Genomic DNA, 27088 nt, shown 5'->3' on the forward strand with positions numbered 1-27088 from the left:
AGCTAAATCCCAAATTGCCAGCCCATCCTCATCCGTTCAGTATCCAAGTAGATACCCAACAGGGTGCACCACGAGAAGGTGAGGATTGGACATTAGGTCAGAAGCCCTGGTCGGTTCTCCGCATTCCTTTAAAGGCTATGTGGAGGTCTCCTCTCAGTTATACAGCTTTGACCCTTAAGCACCCCCAGTTTTAAAAGAAAGTTTTAAAGCAAATAAAAGTTGAGCAGCTCTCAGATGTGAACTGTAGACTAAAATACACAAAGATTATTGAAGAAAAAATGAAAGAGTTTGAGAACAGGAACCAAACCTTGGAGATTCAGTGGCAAGCCTTGAAGAAAACCCTGATTGATTCAGCCAGAGAGGCATGTGGTGAGATTGTCCGCAAGGATAGAAAAATCAGAACTCCATGGTGGACACAGGAAGTTAAAGAGGCAGTGAAGGAAAAGAAGAAAGCATATCAAAAGTTCCTGGCAAATAAGTCAGTTTTTGCTCTTAGAGAATACAGAGACAAATGTAAGAAAGCGAAACACTGTGTAAAACTAGCTAAACAAATAATGGGAGGACTTTGGCAAGAACATAGAAAATAAATATCAAGAATTTATTTCATATCAAATAATATCAAAAATAGTAAGATATTCTGGAGGTTGTTGAAGAAGCTTAGGAATAGAAGGAAGAGTGTTGTAAAAGGAGTTAGAGATGATTAAAGTGACATGAAAAGGGAAGAAAAAGATATCCTTGAAGTATGGAGTAATTACTTCGAAAAATTGCAAAATAAAACAAGCAGTGAGAGCACAGTATTAAAAAAAAAAAAAATACAGTCAGGAATACATATCCATACCTGAAGTAGAAAAAGCCATCAAAGGCTTGAAATGTGGAGAGGCAGTAGGAGTAGATGATATTCGACCAGAAATGCTGAAGTATGGTGAAATAAAAGTCTTACAGTGGCTGCACTGCATAGTTCAGAAAGCCTGGACAGAGGGATGAATTCCCGATGATTGGAGTAGAGCTCTCATAGTACCCATATATAAAAAGGGAAATAAAACTGAATGTGAGAATTACAGAGGTATTTCCCTACTGAGTGTTCTGGGCACTCAGTAGGGAAATACCTACTGAGTGCAAGGACGATCTATGCAAGTATACTTGAGAAACGGTTGAGAAGAATTGTGGAAAGAAAGCTTGGTGAAGAACAAGCTGGATTCAGGCCAAATAGAGGCTGTCAGGATCAGATCTTCACTTTACAACAAATAGTTGAGAAAGTATGGGAATATAACAAAGATCTGTATTTAAGTTTTGTCGATCTGGAAAAGGCATATGACAAGGTGCCAAGAGAGAAGCTATTCATTACGATACAGTTATATGGTGTCAATGGGGCATTATATGAAACAATACTTAGTCTTCATTTGAGTTGTAACTCAGCAGCTAGAATTGAAGGAAGTACAGGAAGATGGTTTAATGTTAAATCTGGTGTGAGACAAGAATGCACATTATCCCCTCTGTTATTCATTATCTATATGGATCACATTATGAAGGAAAGTGGTATTAAACATGATATCAGAATTGGAGATGTTAATGTCAGCTCTTTGCTTTATGTGGACAATGTTATACCTCTAAATAAATCTTCTACAAGTTTGCACGATTCCCTGACTAAATTGAATAACTGTTGTAATAGATATGGTATGAAGGTCAGCATTAAAAAGACAAAGACAATGAAAATAGGTAGAATTGTGGAAATTTCAACTGTGTTGTGAACATGGAACCTGTGGAACAAGTAAAACAATTCAGCTACTTAGGCACGATTTTTACTGAAGATGGTAAATTAAATACGGAAATAGACAACAATCAACAAAGCTGGTATGGTAGGCAGTCAACTGAATAAATTCATATGGAATAAGAGAGAAATTAGTCAGAACACTAAATTAGCTGTATACAAGACAGTGTTCAAACCAGTTTTAACTTATGGATCTGAGAGCTGGGTCAGAAGTAAAACACTTGACCAAAGAATAGAGACCACAGATATGAGAGTCCTGAGAAAGATTAGGGGCATGAACAGATGGCATCAATGGCAATATCATATTAAAAAAGAGGATATTAGAAAAGAACTTGACATTGTCAGCATTGAGGAATGCGTTAGCAGAGCTAATCTCAGGTGGTATGGTCACTTAAACAGAATGGGCGAGGAAAGATTAGCAAAACAAGTGTTCTCTGCCAGGTTGGCAGGAAAACGACCCAGAGGAAGACCAAGATATAGGTGGATGGATACGGTACAAAGTGCCTTAGACGATAGAAATATAAGATCTGATAATGAGTCTTGACAAGTAATAGAGTGATTTGGAGGAAAATTGTAGATAGGAAGTTAGTAATGATGTAAATTTTTAATGTAGTACTATCATATCCTGTACACCCCTTGAGGGTACATGTCAGGAATTTGATGATGATGAACTTTATTTATATATTAAATATTTTCTTTTATATAATTTAAAAAAAGCAAAAATAATTTTTCTATGTAGTTATGTTTTTGGAAATTAATAGGAAGTGGCTTTTATTTCTGGACTCTTTTAGGGACTGCAGGTGGAATTGGTATAGTGGACAACTATAAACACTAATGAATTTCCTTTGGAATAACATTGTTCTTAGTAATAAAATTAAAATAATGGATGACATGTTAAAAAAAAAATTAATATTTTCAGTTATTTTTCCTAGCCATTAGCAATACAGTTGAAAAGAGATAAACAACAATAAGAACAACACTTAACCTGGCATTAGTAAGGTGGGGTGTCACAGACCCCCAAAGATTTTAAATTTACTATAACTTTTTAACAACATGTGGCATGCCTCAGTATAGCTTCCGCTCCTGATACCATAGACGACAAGCTGTTGCACGCAAGTAAGTTTAGGGTGCAGAGGTGTAAAGTGTGCTGGGATGCATCTTACCAAAAGTGTGACCATATTTACTTCCGAAACGTAAGTTGTTTTCATGTATATTCTACTAAAATATTATCGTTACTGCTGTCTCTTCTATATTTTTACATACCAACTATAAGCAAATACGTTTTCATAAATATTTAGAGGGTATTTTAAAAACGAGACTTTTTTGTGGTTATGAGAACATAGGTTCTTCAATTAATACATATATTAGTATAATCCCGCCTACTAGTTTCGCTAGCGACTGTCCAGCTTTGTCAAGGCTCAAACGGTACATACAAAAAAATATGAGAGATATAGAAACGTTGCTAACGGTTAGGCAGTAAAGTTTGAACACATGCGTGACAATGAATATGTCACACATATGTTCAAACTTTACTGCCTAACAGTTAGCAACGTTTCTGTATTCTCTCATTTTTTTTGTATGTACCGTTCGAGCCTTGACAAAGCTGGACAGTCGCTAGTAGGCAGGATTATACTAATATATGTATTAATTAAAGAACCTATGGTCTCATAATCACAAAAGTCTCGTTTTTAAAGTATTTTATGATCAAATATGTATAATTTAAATAGACAGATGAAACACAAAGTACGGTGCCTTGAAAAAGAGAAATGCAGGAAGGCTAAGTTATTGAACCACCTTACATTTCTTAAGAGATGCAGAGATTTTTCAATTTTAATCACGAAGTTCTTAATAATTAAAGGATATATTCAATCTAAACGAGCCAAAAGTATCTACAACAAAGCTTCTTTGGTTCTAATTCGAGAAAGGCTACAACACATCAGGTATGAACTGAATATTATTGACATTAATTGCTGGAACCATTTTGATGATATTTCAAACAGTTTAGACCACATGTTACAATTTAGCTATGAGAAAACTTTCCAGTTAAGCAAGGTGAACCAAATTAAAAAATTTGAAGAACTGTATAAGAAAAAATACCATTCTTATAACAACCTCCCAGATGACAAAGTAATTTTCAACATGTCAGATCACGGCCTTACCAAACAGGAATCCGACATCCTAAAGAAAGGTTTCAACTTCTCCATCACCCCTAATTTCATTCCAAAAATGGACTTCATTTGTGGAATTGAAAAGGCCTCCGTCCACTCCCAGGCTACAGCTAACGATATTAGATCCCAGACCACGATTATCCTTGCAACAGCAAAACAACCCAAACAGAACACCACTCCATATGATAGGAAGGCCATTCGTAACTTACGAAACAACAAAGAGATAATCATTACTAAAGCTGACAAGAGGAGCTCCACAGTCATTCTTAATTCAAAAGATTATTTCACTAAGATAAACAATCTCCTGTCGGACAGTTCCACATATAAAATACTAAAGAAAAATCCTATCATGACAAACCACCACAAAACAAACCTGCTGATCAGAAATATAACTGGTTGGCCTGAGGAATTAAAATGAAAACTCAAATCCGCATATCCCATAACTCCTCGCCTTTATGGTGCACCCAAAGTGCATAAGGAGGGTATTCCACTGCGTCTGATTGTGGATGGCAGATCCTCCCCTACATACCTATTGGCTAAACACCTTGCCAACTTACTATAAGGAAAAATTAGACAAACAGAGTCCTATATTAAGAACTCTCAACAATTTGTAGAGAAACTGAAGTATGTTAAGACATTACAAATGGACATAATGGCCAGCCTGGATGTAGTTTCCTTATTTACGAATGTTCCAGTGGAGGAAGTCATTAACATTATTAAAGATCTCTTCCCTACAGACATTACACAGTTGTTCAATCACTGCCTGAAATCAAATTTCTTCAAAGTAAACAACACAGTTTACCAACAATTAGAAGGTCTAGCAATGGGTAGCCCACTGTCACCATCTTGTGCAGACCTATTCATGAAAAGTTGGAAAATGAAATTTTTACCAAATTACACCTAAACCATCGATATGGTGGAGATACGTTGATGATATTTTCATCATTTGGAATGAAAACATGGAAAACCTAGAAGTGTTTTTAGAGAGAATAAACTCACTGCACAACAAAATTAAATTTACTCTAGAAGTTGAAAAAAACAGACAACTCCCCTTCCTAGACATACTGGTGAAAAGGCAGGAGAATAATTTTAAACTTTCCATATACAGAAAACCTACAGATACTGGACGTTATTTACGTTATTCTTCTAACCATCATAGATCACAAAAACATAGCATCATTCACATGTTATGGAACAGAGCCAAAACGTTTATTTCAGACGAAGAAGAGGTATAGACAGAACTTTCAAATATCCATATACAGAAAACCTACAGATACTGGACGTTATTTACGTTATTCTTCTAACCATCATAGATCACAAAAACATAGCATCATTCACATGTTATGGAACAGAGCCAAAACGTTTATTTCAGACGAAGAAGAGGTATAGACAGAACTTTCAAATATCCATATACAGAAAACCTACAGATACTGGACGTTATTTACGTTATTCTTCTAACCATCATAGATCACAAAAACATAGCATCATTCACATGTTATGGAACAGAGCCAAAACGTTTATTTCAGACGAAGAAGAGGTATAGACAGAACTTTCTCAAATTGCTATAACACTATCGCAGAATGGTTTTCGTACAAACATCATCAACAAATTTCTTTATAAAGACAACCACCAACAACAAGGAACAGTTGCCCAGTATGCTTCAACAGTAGTCATCCCTTATGTTAATTCAGTCTCTTCAAGATTAGCGAGAATGTTAAAATCTCACAACATCAGAATGGTATTTAAGCCAACTACTACCATCAGACAAGTATTAAGATCTCCTAAAGACAGTGTACTATTTTTCAAATATCCAGGTGTTTATAGAATCCCATGTACGTGCGGTCTTTCATATATTGGGCAAATTTCAAGAAGCCTGGAAATCAGACAGAAGGAGCATGTTGGGGATGTCAATCACAACAGGACAGTCTCCTCAGGCTTAGCACATCACTTTTCTACTTCCAACCATGCAATTGACTGGGAAAATAGCTCTATGCCATATTTAGATGATGATTACGGTTAGAGAATTTTTTGGGGAGGTGGCAGTGGTATTAAGAATGGGAAACAACCTCAATAGAAATCAGGGTGCCATACTGAAAGATATATGGAAAAACTTAATCAACTCACTCAGTTTAACGGAACTACAAAATGCGAAAAATCATGTTACACATCTGCATTCAACACGCATCCATGATACTGACTGAAGCTTCTCAACACATGCACGCATATGTTCAAACTTTACTGCCTAACAGTTAGCAACGTTTCTGTATTCTCTCATTTTTTTTTGTATGTACCGTTTGAGCCTTGACAAAGCTAGACAGTCGCTAGCAAAACTAGTAGGTGGGATTATACTAATATATGTATTAATTTAGAGGGTATTTTGAGAATATCTTTTTTTTACCAGATGAGTTACAAGCAGGAAGAACAGAGGTTATGTCAACTTATAGATGATGCTTTGACAGACGAGGAGCCATTAACAGAGATGATGATAGTGAAATCGATTTAGAATTAGTCAGTAACCATGAGTCTGATACAGAACAAGACTGTGAGGAAGAATCTTAAACAATATGTAATCTAATATTGATTAAAAAGATATGGATTTCTATAATACACTACATTATTTGGGTGGGTCTGTGGGACCCCACTTACCACTTTTGTGACATTTTCCCGCCTCACCAGTGCCGGATTAAATTGCAAGTGAATGATAATATATATGCTAACAACTGCAGAAGGATAACTCCATCTACAACTATCAGAATTCAAATAAATAAATAATTATAATTACAGCTTTATGAAACACATGAATGAGGAGTGTTATTTAGGATGACATCTCAAAATTGAGAGTTCTGTTGAGATTAGGACTGTAAATGCAGGCTTTTCTTTATATATATAATCTTTCCAGAAGAAAATAACTTTGTAGGATTTTAGCTTTATTCCAATTCTATGCCTAGTTTACAAGGCATGGCTGGTTAAACCAGACATCAGACTCTTGATGTTCCTCCAGCCAAATCTGAGCTGAACAACTCATTTGTCCATAATAAGAAAGGCCACAAGAACAAGAGATCCTGTAAACTCCAGGATAAGAAAGAGGAGAGCATTTGTCTTTCAGAGAGACATAAGGAATTTAGTTTACGAAAAGGATGGAAAGAAATTTGGAGGTCAATCTAGCAAAGATGTCTTGCAATTTTCTCTGAAAATTCAGAGAAATTTCAGAGAGTTATGTTCTTGATTTTTTTAATATAACTCCTATTTATAGTATTGAATGGGAAGAATCATTTACTTCTTTCCATAAAGTTCTAAGGATAAACTTAGAAAACAGATAAGTAATCAGTTTAAAAAAATACTGCAATTTCATGCTTCTTTTTTCTTACTGTCAAACAATTACATTAGGTACACTTACATTACATACACTGACTAGGCAGATTATCTTATCTAAAATCTCACAGAATTAAACTTTGACACATCAGCAATGCTTTATGCTTTCCTCTTCTTTTTTTTTGCAACTGGTATAAATAAGTTGTCTTCTGATGATTGTAGTACCTAGCTGAGGCACTCAATTTCTTTCCCATATACCACTTATCTTATCTTTAAGTAATACTTCAGCAAATTAAACTAGCTTCATTACCTTGCTTCTGGCAGATTTTCTTGCAAGAAATTTGTTTTCTCCTTACCATGAATTCCTACCTATGAAGAAATCTCTGATTTTAACTTTGATAATGGCATGTGTGTGTGTGTGACATTAGTTTTTGGGGAGTCAAAAGTTATATGTGGATTTTTGACTATGCAAGGGTGGGAAGGAATCAGTGCCCCTAAACCGCACTTTGTTCAAGGGTCAACCGTATTATCATTTATATATGGGAACTTTCAAGGAGACCAAACGCTCATTACAGGAGGCACATACCAGTCACACAATGCCAGTCATATCTATTTTTAAACTCATTCACTGACAAAGCATTCCTTGCCACCTCTGACAAACCATTTCACTAATTCATTAGTCCCTATGTCCGTGTTAATGATACTCTTACATAACTTCCAAAGGTGATCTCTTGTAAACTGGATCAGTGATTTAACTGAGGATGTAAAATAAATTCTGCATCGTCACTGAGAATGAAAAGAACTATTCTTGTAAATTTTAATTTTCATGTTTCTTTAGGGTCAAAGCTGTATAACTGAGAGGAAACCTCCACATAGCCTTTAAAGGAATGCGGAGAACCGAACAGGCCTTCTGACCTAATGTCCAATCCTCACCTTCTCGTGGTGCACCCTGTTGGGTATCTACTTGGATACTGAACGAACGAGGATGGGCTGGCAATTTGGGATTTAACCGACCAAATTGTATTCTTATTGGTTAAACCAAAATAAAAAATGATGGTACAAAATGACAAAATTTCATGCCGGCTGGGGCGTCGCCCAGTTAAACAGGGCCCTCGTTGTTTTCGCCAGAGAACCAGAGCAAACAGCGAAAAGTCAGCTACTGGAACAAATCTGAAAACACACCCCAACTCAACATCACCAGAGTTAAAGATCAGTAATATTAACATAAGAAGCCTGAATGGCAAAGAAACGGAGCTAGCTGAGGAATTAGATAAGTATCAGATCGACATAATAGGGGTGACTGAAACAAAAAAGAGAAAAACTGGTGAGATCTTTCTGAGCAATAAATATAAAATGTTATATTCAGGCAATGAATCAAGGAAAAGAAGGAGTAGCCATAGTATTCAACACAAAATACGAGGCTAATCTTCTTGAATGGCAGTCAGTCTCAAGTAGAGTAATGTGGGCAAATATGAGAATGGGGAACTGGACAATGAGACTTATTTTTGCTATGGTCCCACAGAAGGTTCTACTAAGGTAGAAGTGGAGGGATTTTTTGATGCTTTACAAAAAGCAACTGACACAATGAAAAAGGAAAAGTTGGTCCTTGTTGAGGTTCTAAATAGCAGAGTAGGAAATGATTGTGAGACATACAAAAATATTTTGGGAAAATTTGGAGAAAAGAGCAAAGCTAATAATAATGGCAAATATCTGTTGGATTTCCGCTCAGGACATGGACTGGTTATTACTAACACCATGTTCCAACATAAAAATGTGCACAAATTCACGTGGAAACAAGAGGCAAGGAATAAGAAAAGTCTCATTGACTATGTTATTGTTGATAGTGATGTTTTCTCCCTGGTGCAGGACACCAGATAGTACAGAGGATTTGAAATTGGAAGTGATCACTATTTAGTCTGGAGCAGGATAAAATTGAATTTCATATTGAAAAGAATAACATGTAAGAAAGTTTTAAAGCAAATAAAAGTTTGAGCAGCTCTCAGATGTGAACTGTAGACTAAGATACACAAAGATTATTGAAGAAAAAATGAAACAGTTTGAAAACAGGAATCAAACCTTGGAGATTCAGTGGCAAGCCTTGAAGAAGGTATACTGATTGATTCAGCTAGAGAGGCATGTGGTGAAGTTGTCTGCAAGGATAGAAAAATTAGAACTCCATCGTGGACACAGGAAGTTAAAGAGGCAGTGAAGGAAAAGAAGAAAGCATATCAAAAGTTCCTGGCAAATAAGTCAGCTTGTGCTCTTAGAGAATACAGAGACAAATACAAGAATGCTAAACACTGTGTAAAACTAGCTAAATAAAAGTCATGGGAGGACTTTGGTAAGAACATAGAAAATAAATATCAAGAAGATGGTAAGATATTGTGGAGGTTGTTGAAGAAGCTTAGGAATGGAGGAAAGAGTGCTGTAAAAGGAGTTAGAGATGATAAAGGTGACATGAAAATGGAAGAAAAAGATATTCTTGAAGTATGGAGTAATTACTTTGAAAAACTGCTAAATGAAACACTGACCAGGCATACAGTCAGGAATACATATCCATACTTGAAGTAGAAAAAGGCATCAAAGGTTTAAAATGTGGAAAGGCAGCAGGAGTAGATGATATTCGACCAGAAATGCTGAAGTATGGTGGTATAAAAGTCTTACAGTGGCTGCACTGCATAGTTCAGAAAGCCTGGACCGAGGAACGAATTCCCGATGATTGGAGTAGAGCTCTCATAGTACCCATATATAAAAAGGGAAATAAAACTGAATGTGAGAATTACAGAGGTATTTCCCTACTAAGTGTTCCTGGCAAGATCTATGCAAATATACTTGAGAAACAATTGAGAAGAATTGTAGAAGAAAAGCTTGGTGAAGAACAAGCTAGATTCAGGCCAAATAGAGGCTGTGAGGATCAGATCTTCACTTTGCGACAAATAGTCGAGAAAGCATGGAAATATAACAAAGATCTGAATTTGGTCGATTTGGAAAAGGCATATGACAAGGTGCCAAGATAGAAGCTATTCAATACGCTACAGTTATATGGTGTCAATGGGGCATTTTAACAAGCAATACTTAGTCTTTATTTGAGTTGTAAGTCAGCAGTTAGAATTGAAGGAAGTACAGGAAGATGGTTTTATGTTAAATCTGGTGTGAGACAAGGATGTACATTATCCCCTCTGTTATTCATTATCTATATGGATCACATTATGAAGGAAAGTGGTATTAAACCTGATATCAATATTGGAGATGTTAATGTCAGCTCTTTGCTTTATGCGGATGACGTTATACTTCTAAATAAATCCACTACAAGTCTGCAAGATTCTCTGACTAAATTGAATAGCTGTTGTAATAGATATGGTATGAAGGTCAGCAATAAAAAGACAAAGACAATGAAAATAGACAGAATCATTGAAAATGTCAACTGTGTTGTGAATGGAGAACCTGTGGAACAAGTAAAACATTTCAGCTATTTAGGCACGATTTTTACTGAAGATGGTAAATTCAATATAGAAATAGACAACAGAATCAGCAAAGCTGGTATGGTGGGAAGTCAACTGAATAAATTCATATGGAATAAGAGAGAAATTAGTCGGAACACTAAATTAGCTGTATAAAAGAAAGTGTTCAAACCAGTTTTAACTTATGCATCTGAGAGCTGGGTCAGAAGTAAAACACTTGACCAAAGAATAGAGACCGCAGATATGAGAGTCCTGAGAAAGATTAGAGGTGTGAACAGATGGCATCAATGGCAATATCATATTAAAAACGAGGATATTAGGAAAGAACTTGACATTGTCAGCATCAAGGAATGTGTTAGCAGAGCTAATCTCAGGTGGTATGATCACTTAAACAGAATGGGTGAAGAAAGATTAGCAAAACAAGTGTTCTCTGCTAGGTTGGTAGAGAAACGTCCCAGAGGAAGACCAAGATATAGGTAGATTGATACTGTACAAAGTTCCTTAGACGATAGAAATATAAGATCTGATAATGTTGGAGTCTTGACAAGTAACAGACTAATTTGGAGGAAAATTGTAGATAGGAAATTAGTAATGATGATGTAATTTTTTTCATGCAGTACTATGATATCCTTTTTCCAAGTGTGAGCAAACAAAGTTTGCGCCTGAAAGTATCTTCATGGCCGGGGTAAGGTGGTACAACAACAGGGAAACTTGTTGCAAAGGTGGAGCAAGCCAGCAATACTCCTATCTCAGTATCTCCTATAATGCAAAACACATCTCCTTGCGGATATGTTTAATGTTATGCATTAAGGGAAGGGCCACTACCCAGACTAGTTTCGACCTTTATTGAGGTCTCTTCAGTGGGAGCCAGGCCCAAGTGGAGATACCAGGCAGAAGCATTAGCAGGTCATCTCTACCTATAGGAGTTGCCACAGTTTGCTCACACTTGGAAAAAGGATTAAACTAATTTTATTATACTCTAACCAAGTGAAAAATAAACTTTTAACATCTTTCTCTAAATCCAGAGTAATTTATTAAAAAAGGGTGGCACACCATTTGGCAACTCCTATAGGTAGAGATGACCTGCTAATGCTTCTGCCTGGTATCTCCACTTGGGCCTGGCTCCCACTGAAGAGACCTCAATAAGGATTAAACTAATTTTATTATATGATATCCTGCACATCCCTTGAGGATACATGGCAGAAATTTGATGATGATGTTTCTTTTTTTTTTATGCTCCCACTCATGAAAGATTGTAATCTGATAAACTAAGGATTAGATAATCTGGAAACCTTGCTATCTAATGAGAAACAAATCTCAGTATAAGATAAGTCATAAACAGTTTAAATCTGAGCTTCTCTTGAATGCATTCAAGCTGGAGAGAGCAGGTTCTCCTGAATCTTGATTTTTCATTCAGCAAAACAAGAACTGGCCAGAGAACACATACAAAATTAAAAGATATAATATACTAGTCTCATAGCTTTAGTTATTTTAGCTATAATTCTGACTAAACAAAACATCCACCATCTAGATTTAGTTTCAGGCTGCTAGTTTTAGATGAATGCATAATTTCTTATTTTTTATGTGATGTAAAGCTGTATGTTGACCCTTTTACCATAACTCCTGAAAGTAACAAATAATGTAAACCCATCAGTAACAGAACTAAGTCTGACTTTAAAAGGGCTAAATTGTAGGAACCCTGCCACTTGTGCTAATTGGGGACACAACTTCTGTCCATCTGTGCTCTCACCCAGATAGTAGTATTGCATCATCATCACTAAAAGATAAATCTGTCCTCCTAGCATCATTCTTCTCATCCAATCCTATATAGATGACCAAATCATCTCCTTCTATATCTGGAACATTGCACTGCATGCTTCTGTGACCTTGCAACAGAACTTGGAAAAACTTGGATAACAAAAAAAAAAAAAAAAAAAAGCATCTTATCCTGATGAATAAAAAGCATATTGTCCCACTAAATGTGTTCAAGAAATGTGTCCTGAACTAACATTTTCTCTTTATTATATCTACACTATATTATACTCAGCTGGCACTGATCCTACATCACGGAAGCAAGCCCATATACAGCCAATTCCAAAAAAAAAAAAAAAAAAAGTAATAAATTGGTACATTAAACTAATCAATCTACAATTGCTCTCATCTTAGTACTGTCTACAGTAATTTAGCAAATGATCAATAGTCAACCTCACAAACACCTGGAGAACTCATAACTAATTAGATCACCAATATGACTTTCATCAATCACAATCCAGAGCAGATCACCCTGCCTACATACACACATCTCTGAATATAGAATTAAAATACTTTCTTCAGCATAATTTACATGATATACAAACACAAAAAAAAATTACATACTTACTTATAAACAGCAATAGTTGCAGTATACTCCAAAATAACAAAAGGAAAAACAGCATAAGCAACTGCTATCCTGGTAACAAAACAGGTAAGCACATCATATAAGACTTTCATTTGTAAGTTATGCTGAAACAGATTTCGCATGCACCTACGAACCTAACCAAATCGAAAAAAATAAGTAAAATTTCATATACTTTATTTTATATAACTACTGAAAAATATGTTTACAATAACTTAGTATTGCAATATGTTTCATACTATTTATTATGAAGATTGAGTTTCAGTGTGTGTTAATGATTGCCAGCACTGTCTACACCAGTGCTTCCCAAACTTATGGATGCTAAGGCCTCCTTCGGAAAAATTAAAATATTTCATCCCCCTCCCCCATAAAAAAAATCGTAATACAGACATATATTATTATAATATTTATTGTATTTATATTCGATACAATTTATATTCAAGATTTTGGTTTGTAATCTTTTTTGTTTCTTATCAATACCTTTCGAAATGAAACATATGAATCAGCATACATTTACTAATATTCATTAATTGCCGAAATACGCAAGAAACAAAATTTGTTAACCAACACCAATATGTGATTTTTTCCATTAAAATCCAAAAAGAACAATAAAGAAATAATAAACAATAAAAATTAAATATGTTTCTTTTAAGATTAAAAAAATCTACTTAGTCTTAAAACATTTTAAATTTGTTTTCATTATTTCACAGCCCCCTCAACAAAACTTACGGTTCCCAAGGGGGCTGCGGCCCACAGTTTGGGAAGCGCTGGTCTACACTATACAGTTTAGCAATTACCATTTTATTATTATTATTATCTGACCTCTATGGAGTCAGCGACTCATCATGGGCAGTGCACACTATCACACACAAAGCTCATCCAACTTCACAACACAGTCAGGTAATGCATTCCACTCACCAGCCACTTTCTCCTCATTCCTCTGCTCACACCCTCTTATACGGTTTCCAGGAATAGTCTCTTGTCCTACCTCCATCTCCCATTCTATGAAAAATCTCTTCCATGTCAACCTGATAATAATCCCCAACTAACTTATGTGTCACAATCATATCCCTCCTCCTATTCACGAGGCTTTGCAATTTACATTATCTCAATCTGCTCTCATACTCACATTTCAAAGACCACTATACGTTTCTGCAAATCTTCTCTGGACCCTTTCTAATGTATCCTTATCACCATGAAAACTCGGTGACCAAATCTGCACACAATAATCCATACGAGGCCTGATTGAAGCCTTATACAATGGCTTCATAACCGCTTTATTTCTGCACATCAAGGTCTTCTGCATCATTCCCATTATCTGATGTGACATATTCACAACCTGCAATGTGGCCCCTGAATTTCAGATCTTTGTCATCCTCCACCATTCCCAGATCTCTCATCTAATCTACCTCCTTTAAAGATTCCTCACCAAATGTATACTTTGCATTCCATCATTGCTTACCAAATTTCAAAAGCTTACACTTTACAACATTGAGCTGAGATTTCAACTTACCTGCCCATTCATGCAATCTATTCAAGTCCTCCTGTAAGGCCATAACATCTGCTTGACTCTGCATATCACCAATTACACCCATCCCAATATCATTAATACACAAATTGAACAACAATACAGCAATCCCTCGATTAATGCCTAATGCGTTCTTTAAAACAGGCGCATTAATCGAAAATGCACTAATCGAATATAATAACCTATGGGAAAATGTATAATTCGTTCCTCAAATTTCTTTTTTGACCCTTAATTTTTTTTATAAAAGAATTAGGGTATGTCTCAGGGCTAGTTAAAAGAAAACCATGAAGCTGAAAGACAATAAAACATATTATTCAGAATATAAACTTATTATTCTGCTTCTTAACAAAGAATTGAGCTAACATAGTTTGGTGGGCATTCTATTTCTTTTTTTCATACAACTGACGGTATGGCCCTATTGCCTCTTCTGCAAATTTTACTGGTTCTCTCTCTTCACCAGGGTCAGTCTCTAAGCATTTCTGCTTAAAAACTTCGATTGTACGAAAACCATTTTCAATTTGTTTCTGTGAAACCTCTTTGGGCTTGTCAGTGATTAAATTTTCTTCATATTGTTCAGGATTTTCCCGTTGTGCATCTAAATTTAGTAGGTTGGAATCACTCAACTTTTCGGAATGAGATTTAATTAACTTAGATTAATTTGAAAGCCTCTAAAATCATTTGCACAATGTGGAAGAATGTGCTTCCAAATGGCTCGCATATTGCTAGCAGCAATTTCATTCGACTTTATAACCAGGCTGAGATTTCTCTGATTTGGCTAGAAAAGCCTTGGAAGGGATTCGCTTCCAAAAAAAAGACCGGCTTCATCGACATTAAATATCTGTCAATCACAATAGTCCCCTTCTTACACAATTTTCTTCAAAATCTCTGGATATATCCTTATCTGCACTTGCAGCTTCGTCTGTGATTAGAACATTATGTAGGCTATTTATTTCTCTTTTTGAAACACTCAAATCACCCAGTACTAATGTAGAATTCTTCTTCTTTCCCATCATTGATAGCGCTTTCTTTCCATGTTACAAAGAGACAATGCTTTTGATTTAATAAGGCCAGTGTTTAGCAGGATCCGTTTTTGGTTACAATCTTGAATCCATGTAAAAAGAAGCCTCTCTCTAATCTAAGTAACACGCGAAACCTGCATAGGAAGTGTGAATAACGCATAGTGAAAGAAGAAGAAGAAGAAGCATGTGTGGACAGACTTATGTGTTCGTCGAATAAATTAATTATTTACTTAGTTTCTGTGTTCTAGAAGAAGAAGCAGTTGATGAGGGAAAGGTATACACTGCCATTTTTTTGGATTTTGCAAAGGCATTTGACAGGATGCCACATGATAAGCTGATATTTAAGTTACAGCACATGGTTTTAGATTTTGGGTTAGTCAACTGCATTCAGGATTGGCTGTCTGATAGGTATCAGAGAGTTGTGTATGGTGGGGCAATATCAAGGAAGCAGAAGGTTACAAGTGGAGTTCCACAGGGCTCAGTTCTGGGACCAGTATTGTTTAACCTTTATATCAATGACATTGTCAATGGATTGCAAGGGGATATTCAGTTGTTTGCAGATGATGTGAAGCTGGGAAGGGTTATTAGTATTAGTACAGATGTAGCGGCCCTGCAAGAGGATTTGAATAAACTAGACAAAAATGAATGGGGTGTCGGTTTAATGCAGCAAAATATAAAGTCTTAAAGTTTGGGATATATCGATGGGAGGCTGTATATTCATTTGCAGGAGCTGTACTGGAGGAAGTAGGGGAGACAAGAGATCTGAGGGTGATAATAGATAGAAAACTGAAATTCAGCGGGCATATTGCAAAGGTGGTGAAGGTAACCCACAGGATTGCTGCAATCCTGTGGGTTACCTTCACCACTCAGAAGGATGCTGACCTGCAGAGATAAAAAAATTATCATTCCGTTGTATAAGACCCCGATCAGACCGCACTTAGACTATTGCTCTCAAATTTGGTCCCAAGGATTTGAAGGGGATAAATTAACTGTGGAAAGGGTGCAGAGGCAGATAACAAAGATGGTTTCTGGACTGTACAATGTTAATTATGAGGATTGGCTTAGGAAATGTGGAACTGCAGAGTTTGGTGGATATAAGAAGGAGAGGTGATATGATCGAGACTTTTAAACTGTTGAGAGGCAATTACAGGGTGGACAGGGGGATTTCTTTCACTTGTTGGAGAAGCAGGAATTAGCGATGACAGGGGCCATCCCTGGAAAGTATGAAAGGAAGCTGTGAGCAAGAAGGTGAAGAGTGGTTTCTTTGCATGGAGGGTGGTGGAACCATGGAATACATTGCTTGATAGAGTGGTGAGAGCAAGAACGGTCAATGAGTTCAAGGAGTGGTATGATAGACTTTGTGTTTCCTAGGAAGGACCTCCCACGACGAGTCTCTTAACTCCATGGAGGCCTGAATAATAATAATGATAATAAGATCTGATGATATTGGAGTCCTGAGAGATAACACACTAATTTGGAGGAAGTTTGTTGATGGAAAATGATTAATAATGTGTAAACTTTTCATGTAGTATTATCATAATATCCTGTATGCACCCTTGAAGGTACATATCAGAAATTTGATGATGATGATAACAATGACTTAAAAATCAGCAAATTAAGAAATGAAGGATATATATGAAAATGATGCATAAGGCAGAGTTATTATACACTATCTCCACTTTTATTTATAATGTATAATGGACTATATCATTAAGAAAAGTGATATCAATCCTGATATTCGAGTTTTTTTATGTGAATCCACCTACAAAACTCTATAGTACAATAATATTAGAGAAGAGATGAGTTAAATCCTTATTGATGTACACGTTGTGGGTGATGGGAAACCACTCACTACCCTCCATAATGAAAAAACTGCCTATTATGCTAAAACCCAAGATTTGGTATGGCTACTTCAGGAAGAACACCACACCACATCATACCAAAATTTACCTCTACAACTGTATCTTTTAAAGGTGTTATATGCAGAGTTATATGGACGTATGAAAAACACTGACCCATTAAAATGACCCACTAAGCTTTGGACTCTCTTGGGTTGATTTAAAGATATTCTTTTTGTGTGCCTTGCAGGGTACACTGGAGGGCATGGGGGACTTACCAGTTCTAGAATCTCCAGGTCTGGAGATGAATAGCACAGGATATTGTTGTGGCCTAGATGGATTTTCTAACTTTGCACTAAAGTGCAAAGTTAGAAAATAAATAAATCTCTAATAATCAGTGTGTTGGTGGTCTCACACTCACTGAATAGGCAATGACATTCATCTAAGACCTATTCACAAACATCCATGTCCATGGTGAGATTCAAACCCACAAACCTAACCTGCTGGTTGGATAACAGAGATGCAATGCACTCTTGGTCAATGAAGCTGGCAACTGGTTATATTAAGCTTAGTTTTTTTTTTTTTTTAATTCTAGCTTTTTTTTGTGCATAAGGTTTTGTAGGTGGATTCACATAAAAAAACTTGAATATCAGGATTGATATCACTTTTCTTAATGATATAGTCCATTATACATTATAAATAAAAGTGGAGATAGTGTATAATAACTCAGCCTTATGCATCATCTTCGTATATGTCCTTCATTTCTTAATTTGCTGATTTATTATTTGCTTAATTATCACATATATGAAATATAGGTGATATAATCAATGGTTCATTACTGATATAGCAAATTCACTTAGAACCAAAAACAAAAACCTTGGCTACACAACATCAATGCTATGAAATTTACTATAAGAAACCATTCTTTTGATCCTAATGTGTTTGTTATAGTGAGAGTTGACTGTAGAATAAGCAGGAGCAGTATAGTAATGAACTAGTTAAATAATACAGATAACAAAAGAGAAATCAGTAAGCTCCATTATACAAGACAATGCTAATTGAAGAAAACCACATGAAAGTCCTGAGGAAAATTACAGGATTGAATATTTCAAGCATCAACAGCAAAATCATATTACAAATGAAAACATCATAAAAGGACTTGTTATTATTAATATTCAAGAATGTATAAATAGAGCTATAAGATGATATAGTCTCTTAAATAGTACTGAGGTTGAAAGATATTACAAAACAAGTGTTTATATACAAATGGTAAGAAAACAACCCAGAGGAATTCTTTCTTTCAGAGAAACTTGTGCCATAGTTTTATGAATTATTTACAGGTAAACACAAGGTAAAGGCAATAATTTATTATAAGGCCATATATTTCAGTCTGAAAATTACAGATCATCTTCAGTGGCAAAAAACAGTTAATACAAGGTAGAATGCAAACCATAGAACCTAGGTGTTCTTGCAAAATAAGTTTTTAGCTTTTCTATGGTGTTTGTATCTAAACTTATAACTTCGTCTAGAGGGGAGTTTAATTTCTTAAACTATGGTTTACCAAAGATCCATAAAAAAGACACTCCACTCTGTCCAACTATAGATTGTGTTGAATCACCTACATATCGCATAGCCAAATTGTTAGCAAACCACATATTGGCAAGTCTCGCTTGTTTATAAAAAAAATTTTCGGATTTCATACATAAATTGAAAAATGTTTCCATACAACCCACTGATCTTATGGTGAGATTCGATACAGAATCCCTATTTACAAACATACCTCTCAAGGAGACATTGCAACTATTTTCTGAAACATTCCCACAAGATATAATAGAACTATTCAAATGTGTGATATATTCTGGATACTTTGTTTGTTAGAATGAATTCTACAACTAAGTGGAAGGAACTACCATGGGAAGTCCACTCTCTCTCCCTTGCTCTAGCCAACTTGTATTAGAACATCTAAAAAACATCCTCTTTTCATCCATACACCCTCAACCTTCATTTTGGGTTCGATATATAGATGACATTTTTGCTGTGTGAACTCACAATAAAGAAACTCTATCAACATTTTTAGCTGCTATAAATACTGGACATCCTCATATCAAATTCACTATGGAAATTGAAAAAGACAACAAATTATCTTTTCTAGACGTCCTTCTCATCCATTCACCACCAGGTGATTTAACCACATCTGTTTATCGAAAGCCTACTTTCACTGGACACTACATTCTTCAACAATCTGCACACCATTCTTCTCAAAAGACAGGAATCATAAAGTCTTTAATTTGACGAGCTAAGACTAATTGTTTGACTACTCATTAATTACAGGAAGAACTCTCAAATATCAAACAATATATGAAATTAAATGGCTTCTCAGAAAGGCTGCACAACATCTGTTTCTCCTACAAACCTAACCTAAACAATAAAGAAACAGTAAGTCAAGTTCTAATCCCACACATTTCTGGCATTTCAGAACCGATTTCCAGAATTCTAAAGAAATATGATTTAGTAGCTACTTTTATACTCATCAATAAACTCTCAACTTATTTCCCCTCTTCAAAAGATAAATGTTCTCTGATGTCTCTCTCAGGTGTATACGAAGTTCCTTGTGACTGCCATCTATACTACTTCGGACAAACTGGAAGATCAATAGAAAAGAGATTACAAGAACTTCAATCATATATTTTTTAAAGGAAATCTGATAAATCTGGACTGGCTCAACACGGAGTAAACAGACCACAACATTCTTTGGTCTGAAACATGCCTACTACATTGCTTTCAATACAAATTTGAACATTTATTTAAGGAGAGTGCGGAAGCCTTGCTTCATTGCCCAAACTTTAATTGGAATGATTGCCTATCGTTATCAAAAATATGGGAAAGTTTGATTAGAATAACCCATCGTTAGTTTTTTTTTTAATACTGTTATGATTAACCTTTCCTCAGTTAGAACATAATGTTACTGGAAATATAGTATCACATGGCTCATTCTATTTCAAATAAATCTATTGTTTGCATTCTACCTTGTGTTAACTGTTTTTTGTTGCTGAAGATGGTCTGCAATTTTCAGACCGAAATATATGGCCTTATAATAAATTATTACCTCTACTTTGTGTTTATGTGAAAAGAATTCATAATTCAGAGGAATACCAAGATATATATATATATATATATATATATATATATGGGGTGCTTAAGGGTCAAAGCTGTATAACTGAGAGGAAACCTCCACATAGCCTTTAAAGGAATGCGGAGAACCAACCAGGACTTCTGACCTAATGTCCAATCCTCACCTTCTCGTGGTGCACCCTGTTGGGTATCTACTTGGATACTGAACGAACAAGGATGGGCTGGCAATTTGGGATTTAGCTGACCAAATTGTATTCTTATTGGTTAAACCAAAATAAAAAATGATGGTACAACATGACAAAATTTCATGCCGGCTGGGAAGTTGCCCGGTTAAACAAGGCCCCGTTGTTTTCGCCAGGGAACCAGGGCGAACAGCGAAAATTCAGCTACTGGAACAAATCTGAAAACACACACCAACTCAACATCACCAGAGTTAAAGATCGGTACTATCAACATAAGAAGCCTGAATGGCAAAGAAATGGAGCTAGCTGAGGAATTAGATAAGTACCAAATCGACATAATAGGGATGAGTGAAACAAAAAACTGGTGAGATCTTTCTGAGCAATAAATACAAAATGTTATATTCAGGCAATGACAATCAAGGAAAAGAAGGAGTAGCCATAGTATTCAACACAAAATACGAGGCTAATCTTCTTGAATGGCAGTCAGTCTCAAGTAGAGTAATGTGGGCAAATATGAGAATGGGGAACTGGACAATGAGACTAATAAGTCTCATTGTCCAGTTTGGGACAATGAGACTATTTGTGCCTATGGTCCCACAGAAGGTTCTACTAAGGTAGAAGTGGAGGGATTTTTTGAGGCTTTAGAAAAAGCAACTGACCCAATGAAAAAGGAAATAATTAAATAATTATTATTTAATAATTAAATAACTAAATAATTAAATTTATTTTAATTATTTAGTATTTTAAATAATTAAAAATAAATAAATAAATAATAATAATAATAATTAAATAAATTTAGGAAATTTAACCTTAGCTACTTAGGTGGCACTTTGTGAATATAACAATTATCGTTTAATTAGCCTTGTACCTGTACTGATCATGCCTGTGATACTCAGGTGAAAATTCTACGAATAAAGAATAATTTATGTGAGTTAATTCCGTTATTATAATAGTTAGTAATATGTCTACTCACGGTATTTCCTTACTGAAACTTAATATATATATAGTCAGTCCAAAATAAATCTTATTTTGGACTGACTATATGGCATATATATCTTAAGTGAAAAAACAACAAAGAATGTAAGAGAATTTGAAATTAATTTCACAATACAATTTAAGTGGATGATATGCAGATAATAATGAACTTACAATTCTTGCAGCAACTGTCATAAGGGCTCCTGTTAAAAAAGTGAAATAATAGCCAGGGAAAAAGCCATGCCAGAAAGCAGAGAGAACATAGGTAGCCAGGGTCTTGTGAGAATGGATTCTATCATATACTATTAATCGCAACCATGTCTGTGTGGATCTATTCCATGATTCTAAAGTCTCACGAAAATTAAGAGAGAACTAGAATGAGAAATACAACACTTTAAAATTTCCTTTTATACATACATATAATTTTCTTTTCTAACAAGAAAAAAAAAAAAAAAAAGAGATGCTTTATAGTTAGTTTACACTTTTTGCCGTAAAATTATAAATTACCATTTGGTAATCACGCAAAAGCTTTTAAACCAAATCTTAATTGGTATAAACAGATGAAATAATTCTCATTTAGTGGACACTAGTCCCTTTGTCCTCCAAATTAACCATTAAGTAAATATTGAATCTTGATCTTCATAATTATTTAACGATTTTAGCTACTAACACTGATAGTAATTTTTTTGTCTAATAAAATTACATTAATTATTAAGTTCAGCTAAAAACAATACTGTATTAATAAATAAAATCTTTAAGTGTTGCAAAAAATGCAATATAACAAGCAAATCAAAAACATTATGGGATACAGAGGAAATTGATGTAAAGTCAATAGCCTCTATATACAAGTAGACTAGCTGTGGAAATACTTAATACGAACTTTGTTTGCTTAGTAAGCTTGGGCAAAGGATTAAAATAAGCAATATAATGTATAAAAATATATTAGCTGGATTATTAAATAAAAATATGAATACATGTAGAGGTACATAGTGTGCTCTCGTTTCTGAATGCAGTGGGAGGGTGTGAGCCATCCAGTGCAGTTTTGATCTTACACTGAGTGATTTCTATCTCTTCAAACTTACTAAAGGAATACCTGGCTGCAAGCAATTTGCAATAACCAAAGAGTAGTGTGCACCATGCAATTATTTTGCAATTTATTTTCCATCAGTAAATGCCTTAGTACTGTAGCTGGGACAAATTACATAAACATCTTTGACAACTGCAGAAGAGGGATAAATACTAGAGGTAGAGAAGATAAAGAAACAGAGAATCTACTTATGGCATTCTCTGACATGGGAAATCATATATAACTAATGCACAAATGCATAATTCCTTCAATCTCTCAAGAAAGAAGGAATCATAAAGGAATCTACAATAACACTGTAGATCAGAAGAACTTCCATAAAAACAATAAAATTCCATATATTAAGGCTGCAAATATTGGTCAAGTGCATGCAGAAGCGAGTTTTTGTATGGAATTTTGTTGTTTTTATGGGGGTTCTGATCTAAAGTGCTATTATTAATATTATTATTATTATCTGAGGCCTCTGGGTAGTCAAGGACTCATCAAGGAAGGCTATAAGTTACCCAAACCAGCTATCATACCTTCTCTTAAATTCATTCACACTAGATGCACTAATTACCCCTAAAGACAAACTATTCCACCCACTCACTTCTCCGTATGAGAAAAACCTAGCTCTTACCCCTTTCTTGACTGTGAACAAACTTAACTTCCATGGATGCTCCGGTGTTCTCTCCCTGCCTTCCATATAACGAAAAATTTCATTGGACGATATCCTATAGTTTATAGACCTCTATCATATCACCCCTCTTTCTCCTGTTAATCAGAGTCTGTAATTCACATACTCACAATCTGTCCTCATAATCTAAATTCCAGAATTCGGATATAATCTTTGTAACTCTTCTTTGCACTCTTTCCACAGCTTGGAATCCAGGAGACCAAATCTGCACACAATAAAGTTGTGATCTTATCAAAGCAGGCAAAATGATTTCCATATCCTTTGATCTCAAGGTTTGCTTCAACATCACAATTATTCTCTGAGTTGTATTTGCAACTTTTGCTATATGACCTTTGAACTTCAAATTCCTATCCTCCAATATGCCAAGATTCCTTGCCCCAGTTTCTTGTAGCATAACCCTGCTTACTGCCGGAAATCTTATCACTCCAAATTGCATAACTTTACACTTCTAACACTAAACTGAGAGCCATTTTTGTTTGCTCAAATTTCCAGCCTATTCAAATCATTTTGTAAGTGCTGAATATCAGTAGCAGCTCTGATTGCCATGCCTATCTTCATCAGCAAACAATTGCACATCTGATGTTAGACCCTGCCTAATGTCATTAATGTATAGATTGAACAATAATGGCCCAAGAACTGAATCCTGAAGTTTATCATTGGTCACCTTAAATCTTTTAGATTCACACCTACTGTATACCACTTTTTGATATCTGTCTGTCACCCATCCCCTGATCCAAGTCAACAGTTTATATTCCAATCCCATATTCTCCAGTTGCAACAGCCTTTTGTGTGCTAGCCTATCAAATGCCTTAGAAAAATCCAACATTATCATTTATCCAACTCAGTCATAACATTGTTAAAAAATATGAGCAAACTGCTAAAACATGACCTTCCTTTAGTAAACCAATACTGTTCCTTGCAGAGTATAGCTTGTTTGTCAACCCAGTTCTATATGCAAGTTCTTACCAACTTCTCTAAAATCTTCACTATCACACCAGAGATACTGATAGGTCAGTAGTTAGACACATTAGTTTCTGCACCACCTTTGTACAATGGAACTATCATACATTCCTTCCACAACATTCCTGTGATATCAGGAATGGAAGCTGAGACTCAAATTAAACAAACATGTGAACAGTCTAATCAATTCAGCTGAACATTCCTCTAACAAATGGGCTAATATTCCATCTGTCTCTATTGACAAATTCTTATTCAGGTTATGCAACAGCTCTTCAACCTCATTTTCATGAACCTCTAACTCTTCATCCAATGTATATTTGTTCATGATGTGTCTTTCATGTTGATAATGGAAAGGACTAATTAAAAAGTAGAAATATGCAGCAAGGAGATGAATGTTTCAAGAACATGTTTCCCACACAGAAAACACCCATTTTTCTGTCTATGTCAGCCTTGTTAGCTAGTTGGAAAGCCTCCTGATGTGCATTACCATCAGGTTTAGTCCTACATTATCAAAAACATCATTTATCATACAGAAGAACCATTTTATTGCTGTACTCTAGCAGTACAGTACAGTACTACTGTACTGCTAGAGTACTGATTGTTTACTTGTGATGCACAACATTTAGCTTGTTGTGCATCACCACTAGATCATGCAGTGCAGCACAAGAACTAACCAAGGCAATTCATGCTAATATATATATATAAGCAATCTCCCTTGCAATACCATTAGATTTAAAAAACTGCTATCATTTTATTGTCCATCAGTCCATTAGTATGATTATAAACAAAATACTGCCCTTGTCTGGAAAAATATGTATCTTGATTATAGAAATTGCTAATAACATATTTAAAAAATTATATAATTTTAAAAAGATCATCTACATTACAGATACATCGAAATTCCACAATGACTTTTATTATTAACAATGGGAAACAGCAATTCCCACAATAGTAACAAAAAAAAAATTCAACATAATCATAGGCAACAAAAGAATAGAATTAAATATGTAGCAGATGCAAAATGCTATGAAATTTCAAAGCAGTCTTTTCCATTGCTGATGCAGTGAGTTTACTGATTCTTAGACATCTAAAATGGTGCTCGAGCTCCCCCCCCCTCTTATTTTATTTATTTATTTATCTGAGGACCATCTTTAAGTACTGTCAGTGATTATCAATGAATCTCTTCCATTATTTTAATGAATTAAAATGGAGAGAAACAGAGTTTACAAGAAACCCTTATAGGAAAATAAAGTTTATTAATAAACAGTTTTCCAATAAATCTTTTTTCTATCACTGTAATTCATTAAATTGTTACAATAATTAACATGTAACTTAAAGAACAGAATCCCTTCATTATCATCTTCTTCTTCTCCTATTAGGCAGTATGGACTGTAATGGCTAAGTAACTTGGCTTCACAGAAACCTGATCAATGTCAATGATAGGTTAGTTAATTCTACTTGCATAGACTTTTTGGGGAAACTGTATGTATTCTCTGGCCAGTTTAGTCTTGCATGATTAAAGAAAAAAAATTCTGGGAGGAAAATCCTGTCACCTTCATATGAGATCTGTTACCTCAATCTTCAAGTGCCCTTTTAGAAATAGTTTACATCTTAGATGGGATCAAACCCAGGCTTTTCCAACAAATGCCTCTTCAACTTGATTTCCATTTTCAGTAACAAAATAAAATAAAAAAAAACATAAAAGTACTATAGATTGGATGAACAGTTATCTGATTTTTTGCAAGAAATACACAGACAAGGTAATGCAAACAGATGTAGAGAAACAAGCCAATACTGCTGCTGTTTCATTTCTGTGGTCTATTATGTCAGAAGTTAATATCTTATCTTGAATGAGATCCCTGAAAAGGGCAATGTTGTTATTTGTACTGCTGTTTCATTCCCAAAGCTTTCTAAGCCACTGTTAAAATATTTGTGCCATTTATAAATCTAGTTTAACCAAGCTTTATACCTTATGCTTGCTTTCATATTTTACAAGTTTCTGAGGATTTTTTTTTGCCAATTTCATACAAACTCTTTGCTCTCGATACAAGAATGACACAAAACATACAAAACAACCTCTTCGCTCTACACTAATGAAATGATTCTACTTCAACTACTTGCAACTTGGAGCCACAAAATTCTCAGAACTTTTATACATGCTTTTACAGATGCTCTGAAATTTTTATACACACAACTTGCATTGTTCAAAACATGCACATAAAATATGTTCGCATAAATCAGGTGTAAGATAAGGGTGCACATTATCTTCACTCTTATTCATCTATATGGATTGGATTAAGAAAGACAGTGGCACTGCTCCTCATATTAGAATCGGAGATATCAAACTTAGCTCACTGCTTTATGCAGATGATGTACTCCTAAACAAATTCAGTGCAAGTCTCCAGGATTCTCTAACTAAACAGTTATAACAAATTTTGCATGAAAATTAGTAATAGAAAGACCAAAACTATGAAAATAAAAAAATCTTCAGCAATATTCTCAATGGAGAACCTATAGAACAAGTAATACTTCAGCTAAATAGCTGAAATGATGGTAAATAAAATTTGGAAATAGACAACAGAATAAACAA

At 35.0% G+C, this 27088-nt stretch overlaps 1 protein-coding gene across 4 annotated transcripts in view; it reads right to left on the reverse strand.

Annotated features, from left to right (window-relative positions):
* Nucleotides 1–27088, reverse strand: part of LOC150106921 (lysophospholipid acyltransferase 6-like) — a 219177-nt gene that overhangs the window by 17682 nt on the left and 174407 nt on the right. For all 4 annotated transcript variants that reach the window (XM_090393380.1, XM_090393378.1, XM_090393381.1 and 1 more), the window contains 2 exons: nt 21953–22150; nt 13090–13241 (listed from right to left, as the gene is read on the reverse strand). In XM_090393380.1, coding sequence (XP_090249506.1) covers nt 13090–13241; nt 21953–22150 — 350 coding nt within the window. The remainder of the gene's footprint in view (nt 1–13089; nt 13242–21952; nt 22151–27088) is intronic.

Source organism: Typopeltis vanoorti, chromosome 5 (genome assembly GCF_054136105.1).
Source record: "Typopeltis vanoorti isolate ZY-2024b chromosome 5, IOZ_Tvanoo_1.0, whole genome shotgun sequence".
NCBI classification, from domain to species: domain Eukaryota; kingdom Metazoa; phylum Arthropoda; class Arachnida; order Uropygi; family Thelyphonidae; genus Typopeltis; species Typopeltis vanoorti.